The 12,116-nt window shown below is 43.8% G+C and overlaps 1 protein-coding gene across 1 annotated transcript; it reads right to left on the reverse strand.

Moving 5' to 3' along the window:
* Positions 1-3,767: 3,767 nt before the first annotated feature.
* On the reverse strand, positions 3,768-11,709 carry lrrn1 (leucine rich repeat neuronal 1). Its single transcript, XM_003973684.2, has 2 exons — positions 11,320-11,709; positions 3,768-6,945 (listed from the first exon to the last, which is right to left on the reverse strand). Exon 2 carries the CDS (start codon positions 6,812-6,814, stop codon positions 4,661-4,663), a length of 2,154 nt encoding a protein of 717 aa, XP_003973733.2. The 5' UTR covers positions 6,815-6,945; positions 11,320-11,709; the 3' UTR covers positions 3,768-4,660.
* Positions 11,710-12,116: the final 407 nt, after the last annotated feature.

Genomic DNA, 12,116 nt, shown 5'->3' on the forward strand with positions numbered 1-12,116 from the left:
TAAGGAAAGCTGTGCCGGGGCCACGTGGATGCACGGGTCTGAGAAGAAGGGAACTTTCAAAGGTCTCTCTCATTTGCCTTTGTCAGCAAGTCGGTGTAATTATGATAAGTTGAACCACAGGTTTCCAAGGTGCTTTGCAACACTTCATCAATCAACAGAGAAAGACAGAGATTCAAACACTTTGACAAACTAAACTTTGTCAGTCAAACTTTAGGGTGAAAACTTGAATCAAGCTCACACTTGCAGCACGGAACAGGCATTTCGCAGACTTCTGGGTTTCTTCTCATTACTCGTGTGATGAAGATCTCATATAATCATTAAACCAGGATTAAACTGGGTTCACCAGCTCCCTGAGGCAAACAACAGAGTTATCGAAAGTTTTGCAGGTGGAATAACTCATTAAGACGGCAAACACATTACATTTTTGGCTAAAATGTAAAAGCCTAGGGTTCCGAGACGGCTCACATCTCTGGATCACAGACGTAAAAAGGTTCAAGCTATTCACATTAACATTAACTAAGAGAGTGCTCTCATTTTCCTCTGCTCATTTTCATTGTCTGAGTAATGATGTCGCACCTAAACCAGCCACACACTCATGTGCATTCTCCATCCTGCCTTCAGAACGTGCTCAGGCATGAAGTGGAGCGTCTATGAGCAGCCAATTTGGTCCAGTCAGAGTGGAGAGTGATTAGAACACGCAGCTATGGACCATTCTAACGTCCATACTGCAATATCATCGCAGAAAATAAGGAGGCAAGTTGTTTTTGTTCTTTACATGAAAGAGTATGTAACCTAGTTAAATGATCATTTGAATAAATTCTAGTTTGCTTTTGGCTTTAGGCTTTTAGAAATTAGCCTAGAATGATAAATTTAGAATGTGGCTGCATCTACAGCGATTCAGAAGATCTGAGACTTGTCTGGAAGCAGAAGCATCCTAATCTGCCTGGAAATCTGTATTCTAGCGAGCAGACGTAGGGCACACAAGGTCACACGTGCTGATATCTGAAATATTAGAGCGGTAATGTATTATCTCTAATGAATAAACTTAAACTGGATGATAATCTTTTTGGCCAAATATGGGAAGAATCAGTATTAAAAAAAAACAGTAGTGGAGCACAAATACCGGTATCTCAAATAATCAGTTCAGACCATGAGCACAACGTCATCTCTGCAGGATAATAAAATAATAATTAAGAACCAAATCATGTAGTTTTTGTTACATTGAATGACTTCACTTTTTGCTATTTCTGGCCAATTGAAATTTTGTGCAGTGGGTGTCCTCAGAGGAAAGCGTCAGTGGATAATTTATCCTCTGGGCACCATGAATGTCAGCATTGTAATGTGATTTCATATCCAATAGTTCTTGAATTACTTCAGACCAAAGTGATGAGCTCACTCAGAAGCTGCGTCGTCTCTCCACTAAAGTATCCAAGCCTGAGTTCAACTCCCACGCTCACAATCCCCCATTTCACATGAACGTTAGGAGAGGAGGATCAAGCCAAGTTTATCTTTCTGTATCTCTTTGTCTGCTTTCAAATGTCACCAGGATAAGGTCAGGCCCGTGCAAGGATCCATTTTATGATTGGAAAACCCTTCACACAGATGTATGTGCCTTCCTCCTGTGTTCACACAGAGAAAGAATATGAGAACAATTGAATTGTGCTGTTGCAATCAATAGAGTAATGGAGTGTGGCAGCCCCTGATGCTATTGTCACATTATTGTTTCACCTTCGTGTCAAAGAGAATCGTTTGTAAAATTGTTTTACGGGTGAAACAGGAAAGTGAGTCTGTGCACTGTGTTTGAATTTGGATTCTTTTCCCCATGTCTGTAAGCTTACGAACACACACACACACACACACACACACACAACACGAGGAGCACACGTCTGTCTTCTGAAGATGGTAATGAGCTTCAAGCCTCTGTGTCAGCAGTGAGGATTCACACACGTTCACAACGTACGTTCAGCGTGCTGCAGGCAACAAGCTTTAATTGGGCCCTGGGAGGAAACAGCAGAACAATCCATCCCGCGATTCATTATGCATTTAACAGATTATTAACATCGCTAAAATGTATTATGTTCCCACATTTTATCCCCCACTTCTTCTGCACAGTATATTTCCATTATTCACACTCTACAGAAGCAATAATGTCAGCAATAAATCACACATATGAAGGCACGCAGCAGCGGATACTTATCTCCCATCCTCCTCTCCTGGAGATTGTACTCTACTTTATTTTAGCTGCAGGCTTGATTTAAAATCCATGTCAGACTCTGGTTACACTGTTTTTCAATGGGAACGTTTTCATTTTATTGCTGTTGGATAATTTATAATGACGTCTTGGCAACATTTCGTCAACATAATTTGTTTAACTAGAATTTTGCCTCTCATTTCCAGTGTTCAATTCTGGTTCTGGAAATAGCTGTTGAAGGTGGATTGTGAGAGTTTAAACAGTTGAACAGCGGCTCCTAAAGCCAGGGTGTAGTTTAAGTCAAACATCTAAAACCACTCTGTTTTTTTTAGCCCCACATCCCTGAAGATGGTATTTACAGAACATTTAATGCCATTACAGACATGTGAGCAAGTGTGAGTGTGAGCAGCTAAATCTGTCTTTGCACGTGAGCATTTGTGTTATGAGAGAAGAAGCGTGCCGGTGTTGTCTCTTCAGGCATCACTCGCAGGAACAGGTGAAGTTACACCCACAATCTTCTCAGAGCAGAGCAAAGCTCGGCCAGCATTGATACCCAGCAACAAACTACATCTGATTCTACATGCCCCCTTTTACATTTACACAGATAAACAGCTATTTGAGGTTCCATATAACTGAATCCTGTCTGTTGCCAGTGTGCACAGTAAGAGAAGCTTTGGCGTTGCCCACTACGGTATGTGTGTGGTCATGGGGCCACCGTCTGATCTGTCATCCGCCTTTTTACAGTACTTATTTAGTGTATTAAGTCCCAATGTTGCCCGAGCAGCTGGCTAATTTTGGCAGCATGTAGCTCAGAGCATGTACCCCCGCAGAGGTGTCTGTCTGTCGCTCTAAAAAGACCAAAGCCTTTGCCGTCTACGGAAGCAGACATGCCGCTCTACCACCTGCGGGTTTTAACCTTGTCGGTGGCATTTGAGGCTCTGGGGACATTTTTCACTCGGCTGCCAGCGTCCGCAGGTGGATGCGGAGATGGGTTGTCAAGGAAACGGGCCACTTGGATGGGACGCGACACAGGCTCCAGCACACGCTGTGAAAGGCTTTCATTGATAGCCGTTCCAATGAGCTGATTTCCGGTCTGTTACTAGGCGACCTAGTGGGCCTGTATCAAAGCGATCCTGCTCTGTGCAGATGAAAGGCCTGCGATGCTCTGCAGCAGAGGGAATGTGCACATTTACCAAAATTTAAACTGCTGCCAAACAAACCTACACTGCCATTGTGACAGGTCACTGTGCAAGGCTACCTGGCGGTCATTAGCATTCTTCTAACGTATCTGTTAGCAGTCGTTGTTGGAAGCCTGAAACCAGGCTACTTCAAACCTCGGTGAACTAATTATGGGTATTTAACAGTGAGCTAATCAGAAAATAATTGGAGCACAAGACCCAGAGCTGTCAGTCAACATCAGATGGAAACTGAGTTTCTTATCTCCCACTGGAGATCCCTGAAACTGGGTTGAACACTGTTTGAGTTGAGCACCGCTGATGGGCTTAAGTCAGCAGATGCGCATCACTCTGGATTTCAGATGTTCCGTGATGTATTTAATTACATTAAATAAAAATTCAGCATGCAGATTTTATTTTCATATTCAAACCGTTATAGGGTTTGTAACCACATTTATAATGATATAATAAAATAGTATCATTTCCCCTCAACATCTTATAACCAGAAGAGAGAGTTGAAATCACCGTTTAAAAATATGAGGAAAGGATTTTATTTGACTTGCTCCTCAATAGACATGTTTGTCTTTGTGTGTAAAGCACAACACAACCAGTGATTGTATACATGTTCTAGCAAAATAAGAAAGGGAATATTTAAGAAATTTAAAAAGCTTTACATCTACTGTATTTACCTACTTCATAACATTCATATTTCTATTGCTGGTTTACAGTAGCTGCTCTGCAAATGTCGGTCTAAATCAAACATTACTTCCTGTACAAAATGTAGATTAAATTATAGCTGATACAACATTACAGAGGAAGTGCTAACATTATTCAATAGACGGCATATAAAGTCTTAATGTACTCTGTCAGCTTATATTTGACTTGACAGACAAATCAGTATATATTTTAGTGCACAATAGCCACCAGTGGAACCATTTTACAAGAGAAAGAAAAAAACAGCATTTCTGCCAGAGAAACATGTCAAAAGCCGGTTGGATTTCAGCTTCTCCTTCTGTCTTTCAAGCCGAATCCAATGTTCATGCTGTGTTCACCAAAGCAAGGCCTAAAAAGTCCAGGAAGCTAAACAAAGCTGCCATTTTACGTGCTAAAGGCAAAAAGACATGATGCTAAAATAAAGATGAGAAATTTGCTTTGGAGCGTTAAGTCAGAGAGAAACACGTGGAGTAAAAAAGTGAAAAAAGGAAATCCTGATTCCGTTCACGACCCAGTTCACCTTAACACTAAGAAGCAAGATGATATTTGTGCTCCTGAAACAAGCATGTCCCTGTAGCTCTCACCACATGTAATAGCTGCGGGTGGTGTCCACCTGACTGGTTTTAGTCTCAGATGAGCCCTCTTTCTCCTTTTCACTGTCTGCCTCCCATAAGTTGATGAGAGGAGGGTAGAGCTCGTTGAGCGGGATTGATGAGGTTTTCTGCATATACTTTTTCAAAGAATGGTGGTAGTTTTTCCTCTTCCACCTCTTGGCGATGTACACTCCCAGAGAGGCCAGACTGAGGACTGCAAACATCGTTCCCATGACGGCCGCCAGCTCGGTGTTGTTCCCTTGCTCCGATATCTCCACAGTGAAGGTCGCCTGCTTTGTTGTCACATTAACGCACGACCTCTGGGTTTGTGGGTTGATGTTGGAGACGGTGAGACACACCTCGTACTCAGTCCCGGGCTGTAAATGCGTGAGGTTGTACTCGTGGACGTCCACGGGGACCCTGGCGGTGTAACTTATATCTGGATTGTCTATTTTCATAGTCGCAGATGACCATTTGAGGTTAGAGGTCATGACATTGGAGTTGATTTTCCAGGAGACCAGGATAGAGTGGGATTCGGTGTGTTTGATGTAAATCTTAATAAGCTGAGTCGCGTCGAACAGAGTCCCGTTGACCCGTATCGCCGTCACCCTCGTATCAGCTCCTTCGGAATTTTGAGCCACACACGTGTACCTGCCAGAATCCTCAACTTGGATATGAGAAATTCTCAGCGTCCCCTCGCTGTTGAGGCTGTACTTGTCAGACAGCGAGTCCATCATCACTTTGTTCCCCATTGGAGTCACCCAGTAGATTTCAGGCTCCGGTTGGGACATGGCTCTGCAGTCCAGGTCCACAGTCATGCCGATTTCCAGGCTGAGGTGGCTCGGAAAAGAATCGTGGGCAATCATAGGCAGACACTGGTTTGCTAAATTCTTCTGCAGGACCTCCCGCACAAACATGCCCCTTACTTCTGATGGCGTAGCGCAGATCATGGACAGCGGTTCCATAAAGCGGACGGTGGTTTTGTTGGAGCTCATCCACTGGATCACGCAGTCACAGTGCAGAGGGTTGCTGTGGATGCTGATCTCCCGTAAGTTGGGTAAGGAGTTGATTGCAGACTGGTAGAGGGAATTCAGAGCGTTGTTGTTCAGCATCAGACTTTCCAAAGCTGGGACATCACGGAAGGCCTGGTGGTTGATGTAGGAGAGTTTTGGGTTGTTTGTTGCCTCCAGCTTTGTGAGCTCAGGTAGGTTGTCCAGAGCGTACTGGTCAATGGAAACCAGCTCTGCCATGTTGTTGATACCCAGCTCCTTCAGGCGCAGCAGGTTCTTGAAGTCACCCTCTTGAATCTTATGCACTGGGTTTTTGTTCAGGTCCAGGAACTTGAGGTTTGGTAGCTTCTGAAGGGCTCGCCGAGGAACATGGACCAGCTTATTGTCATAGAAAGATAGACTTTCGAGATTGTCAAGTCCAACAAAGGCATTTCCAGGGATGTCTGTTAAGTCCATCCCAGCCAAAACCAGGCTTCTGAGATTCCCGAGAGGCCTGAAATTAAAGTCCACTATTCCAGTAATGGGATTCTCTCCGATCATAAGGATCTCTAAGTTGGGTGTAGATTCAAACCACTGGCTGTCAATGACCTTGATCTTATTAGAGTTCAGGTGAAGCCTGAGCAGGTTTTGGAGACCAGAGAAAGCACTGGGGGAAATAATTTTGATCTGATTGTGATTGATGTAGAGCTCCTGCAGATTGCTGAGATCTTGCAGACAGTAATCAGGCATTTCTGTGATCTGATTCTCTTCCAGGTGAAGCGTGGTGAGCTGGGACATGTTGTTGAGGCCAACATCTCGGATGCTACTGAAGTTGTTCTGGGACAAGTCCAGTTCAGTCAGGTTGAAGAGCTGTTCAAGCTCCTCACTGGTCCTTGCAATGTAGTTGCTCTGTAAAAGCAGAACTTGAGTGTCAGTGGAGAGGTTGCCCGGGATACGGGTTAAGCGGAGGTCATTGCAGTCCACCGTGATTGCCTCTCTGTAGGTGGATTGGGGAGTAAACCACGGCCGGATCCCACATACACACATCTGCGGGCATTCATTGCTCTGGACCACAGACAGTCCAATCGTTACCAGGAACAGGCCCGCTAATGTTTGTTCTAGCTGGATGCAGCCTAACCTCTGTCTAGCCATATTGTGGAGGGACTGGAGGATGACCAAATGACTTTTGGAGACTGTCTCTTATGGTCATCCAGCAGATTTGCGTGGATTTCTTGGCTTCTGGTGGTGGGACGTGAAATCGGTGATCGCAGTGGCAGGATACCCTGGAAAGACAGACAAAATAAACATATATTATAAGAAATGTGATGAAAAATACTATGGAGAAACATTCTAATTCATGTCCAAACTGTCTGCATTTCTTGATTTTAGCGGTTCTTGCAGTAAAGCCATCAATGAGGTGTCATTGGACTAAAACTTTGTGACAAATATTAGCTTTGATAACAGCGCATACATATTTACAATCTTATAAAGATTACCTGGAAATTAAATAGTATTGTGGTATACAGTAGATATTACCTCTGCCAGTGTGTCATTGCTTATATTTCATGGTGATGTTAGCATTTAGCTCAGGGCAAAATTGTTAGATTGAGGCTCACAAAGCAGCCGGCTTGAAAGACTCTTAATCTTGCTGCATCTAAAACGAACCTGACTGTAAGAGGTAGAAATGATTTCATACGCTAAAGAATTTCATCTCAAAATAACTTGAGAGTACTGTCCTGATCCTTCTCTGCTTTGTTCTTTTCAACGACAACACTTTTCTTTATTATATATAGCTTCGTTTCTATAAATAATGCATTGCCTGGCAACAGGTTTGTTTTTGGATGTGTGTTGTCTCAGTCCAGAGTTTTGCTCACGAGCAAAGACGATTAGACTAGCCTGCTTAAACTACCAGTGGCTCTTTAACAAATCTATGCAGCAACACCTCAGGGAGCCAATTACTCAATTAGATGTATTTACTCGAGGAAGACTGCACCCAAACACGAGGTAGGACAGGGGTCGGCAACACAAACTGTTGAAAGAGCCATATTGAACCAAGAAAACAATAACAAATCCGTCTGGAGCCGCAAAAACTTAAAAGCCTTATAATGAAGGCAACACATGCTGTAAGTGTCTATATTAGCTTTATTAGCCTACTATTAAAATGATAATTAGGCTACAAATACATAACGAGCATCCTGGAGAGAATGACGCACCACGTTACCACTCTGCTGTACGATGGTGCTTTAAGTTTAACTTCCATTATAATGAGATGTGGAAATTAAATATTTATTATATAAATGTTTACAGCATTGGAAAACTTTAAGAATGTTTGTCATGTTTTTCCTCCTACAGAAATTATATTAAAACAAAAAATATATTCACACATCTTTCTCCAATATTTGCTAAAGCTCCAAAGAGCCACTAGGGCGGCGCTAAAGAGCCGCATGCGGCTCTAGAGCCGCGGGTTGCCGACCCCTGAGGTAGGACCACAACCCAATTGCCTCTAACACACAGCTTTTTGGTCAACGCCGGCTTAGGAAGCCTAAGAGGCTTTCAAACAAAAGAGCTGACTAATTCATCTGAATGCAAACTGCCTGGCAACAGCACCAGAGAGATAGCAGCACTTCTCCTCCTGCTCCTCCTATATTGGGGATTCCCTATGGAACAAGGCGGAGCGTGACCATTACTGGGTTTGTAAACGACTGCACTGACCTACCAGACTGTATTCAGCGGTGTAAAGCTTACTGCGTCCTTCAGGATTAGGTAGATGAAAATATTGACGTAGAGATTATATTAGTGTTCTGAGCATAATCCCACAAAGAAGAAGCTACAATGTGCAGAACAGATGTGGAGTCCTAAGTACCAAAACTTCAGTCAGTGAAAGAAAACATTTGATTCAGATATAGTCTGAAAATACAGAGTGATACAGATTATGTATTCTTCCCTAATAAAATCACATAAAAAGACTTAAAAAGTTCTTTACATGAAAAAGTGAGCACTTAAAGGAAAGCTTGAAAATAAAAATGCATACAGAGAGGGAAAACTAGTTTCTATATCATTTAAAATGTGAAAAGAGGACTAAAGATGCACGTTTCAGACCTTGCCAGAACCGTACGGTTAAATCTGCTGAGGCAAGATAAATGCAATAAGATTATCAGAAACTTTGTGACAAATATTAGCTTTGATAACAGCTAATATATGTATGCGGTTAGGCTGCATCCAGCTGAAAAGTTTGATATTTGTATTAAATTGGATGATTGTGAGTGACATAAGTTCAAACCTGCAGTGAAACGAATGCAACAAAAGCTGAACCATCTCGTGTGAGATTTCTGCATGAGAATCTTTTGTAACTTTAATGATTCCTGAATATGATAAGAATTTGAACTGCTGTAAGCTGATAAGAGAAGCATCAACAACCCTGCTTCGTCTCATTTTATCTGTTTCAGTTCAGTCACATGACACAAAGAGAGGAAAGAAACTAAAAAAATCGAATTCACGACTTTGTAATACAATCATTTAAACAATTATTTATGATTAATATCATCGAGAGAATCTTTGCTTTACTAGAACTACAGTTACAGCAAAGGCGGTAGCAGCACATACTGGGAACCAGCTGATGTCTGTTCACCATTGTGGTGGGAGTTCAACATCAAGAAATTATTGTTTTTCCTATTTTAATAAAAAAAAATGCAAGTCTTTAACATGATTTCTGCAGGTGCCCACATTTTCCTGGATGAAGGGCGCGCACGCACACACACAGACACACACATGCACGCACGCGCACACACAGACACACACACACATGGTGTCTCTGCCCTGGTTGGAGACTGGGCCACTTTATAATCAGCAACACTTCCAGTATTGATTTTACAGAAGCCTGATTGCTGCAGTCCTCTAACTCGCTCACCTTCAGCCATAAAAGCTAAAATCTCAAAGATGGTCCCGGGATCTTAACAAGATGACTGATTTAAGGGTGTCCGAGGAAGAACCCAGAAGCCCAGAGTAACAGCACTACGCAAATTTAAACTAACGATTATTTTCTTTAAATGCTTTCATAGCTTTAAGTGCTGTTCAAATTATAAATCATGAGAACAATTTAATTATGGAGAGCAATGTGGACGTCTGATCTGTCAGCTTAATATCAGGCCTGTATTGGCAGTGAGTCTGGAACAGTGAAGTGTTTTTGGCTGCACTGGCAGGAAGTTTGATGGGAGCTGTTGTTAGAGCAGCAGCTACACTGGTTCCTGCAGGTGTGAGGTTCATGTCACCCGTCAATTACTCCCGCCAGCGTATTTGTCCTGGTGCGATCTGTCAGCACCGCTACAGGCTACTGAACGCCTCAAATGCCTCCATCCTGTCTGGATGAGGTCTGGCCGTGAGGTCGCCTTTGACTGTTCGGACAAGAGTGTTGAGCATATTATTAATGCGATGGCCATGACTGTATTTCATATGTGTGAAAAGAACACGCGTGTTGTGGTGCAGGCATGTTGTGGAGCGTGTGCTCAGCAGACCTGAACACATATGGCACATTCAATTGTTGGTTGAAGATGCTAATTGGGCACCAAGTAAACTGTCTGAGTTCTGAGATCTGATGTTCTCAGAAGACAAAGAGTTTTAATTCCTCAGCCCTTCTTAAGAATAATAGCAGTCTTACAGACCGTGCGCCCCCTCCTCTCTGCTTTAAACCCTTGGGACTTAAATGTTGGTGAGATGGGGGTGGGGGTTACCCTCTCCAAAGAACTCCTGCTGTTGCCTGACAACCCCACCCACGCGCACGCACACACCTGCAGGAGGCATATAGAGCACAGTGGAGTTCAGCATTTACAATCCAAAACCACCACGTACAACAGGGCAAGTTAGACCAAACAGCGAATTGTAGCTTTTTCTGCAACAACACACACCCGAGATGAACAAACAGACGTGTGCGCGCTGCGTTCTTAACGAGACAAATAATCACACTCGTGCGGTGCGAGTCAGCAGTCAGGCTCCATCACAAAAGCGCAACAGCTGCAGCGACAGAAGCAGCGTTTGGGAGCCACAATAGACCCCCCGCCAATGTAACCCCATTCTCAGCACATCATCCTGCGCACACACCCTTGTCTCCTCTCCCTAAAACACACCCCGCGACTTTTAATTGATTAAAACGGAGGAATCGAGACATCTGCCGACATACTTTGACATTAATATGCAAATCACGTAACGCGCGGCGATGCGCACACGCCTCCCGCTGGCACGGCGTGTGTGTACCGCAGGAGATCAAAGTTTTGGTTTGTGTGGAACATATCACTTGACGCATTATTTTTAAAAATATGGCTTTTTTCCCCTTAAGACGTGTTGTGAGACTGCACCGTGCGCCTCGTTGCCTCATGTGGATTTAAACCCAAATCCCAGTCCCCAGCGATTGCTTGTATAATATCATGCCCTTGAGTGTGTCTCCATATCATATTCCAACTAATCTGGCTGTCCTGTAATGCTGTAAACAACATTCAGACAGTACGCATCACCTTACACGCCAAAACAAACAGAACAGTCGACGCTTTTGCCTCTGGACGCGTTGATCACACTATAACGCTGTTGTTTTTTCTTTCGCTAAAAAAAAAAGCATCTCAAAATTACTTGTGAAATTAATTTAAACGATTAATGTGTCCCATCCTCACCTTTAAAATCCAGCCAGTCTTTTTTTCCTCGGGCGCAGGGGTTGTTTTTTTATCCAGACATATGCGTCAATAAACGGTAAATAACGCCGTGGTGCCAAAGGGGAGTCCCGCAGGCTCAGCTGGCGGCTGCTTGCAGCGATTTGTCGCCTGTGAGTCCGATCAGTCCCACCAAGAGAGACATGATGCGCGCTGCAGTGAGACGCATGAGCCGCTGCAGCCCCAGACCGACTGGTTATTGTCACCCCGATATTCCTCCGCTTTGTCGCCGCCGCCCGCTCCTCCCGCAGATGGAGGAGAGAAATGATAAAAAACACCTGGCGCTGTCCGAGCCAGTCAGCTGATTCCGAGGCAGGCTATTGGAGGAGAACGCACGTCTGTCACCGCGAAGCAGAGCACCATCTGCTCCGGGCTTGTGATGAGAACAAAGGCAGGAGAGGGCGGCGGGGCACCAGGCGAGGGGAGGTTGGTTGGCTGGGGACAGAGGGGGTCGTATGTGGCATTACTATTGGAAAATAACTCCCTCTGTGCTTTTTATACTGGAATATATCTAATTAATGTGCCACTGCGTTGTTATCTTATATAAAAAACCTCTATAAACACGCTATAAACTGCTGAAGGATGAGAATACACACATTAAAGTTGTAACCCTGAAGGCTCGTCTCCAAAGGCTTTACTAATGTTCACACAAAGCAGGCGGTCACACCCCAACAGGAGTGACCACGGAGGACGTTTTGGCATTTATGTCAGTGCCGATTTCATATGATCGCTGATTTTTACAACTTCGAGGGTTCAAACAA

Source organism: Takifugu rubripes, chromosome 19 (genome assembly GCF_901000725.2).
Source record: "Takifugu rubripes chromosome 19, fTakRub1.2, whole genome shotgun sequence".
In the NCBI taxonomy this organism is placed as follows: domain Eukaryota; kingdom Metazoa; phylum Chordata; class Actinopteri; order Tetraodontiformes; family Tetraodontidae; genus Takifugu; species Takifugu rubripes.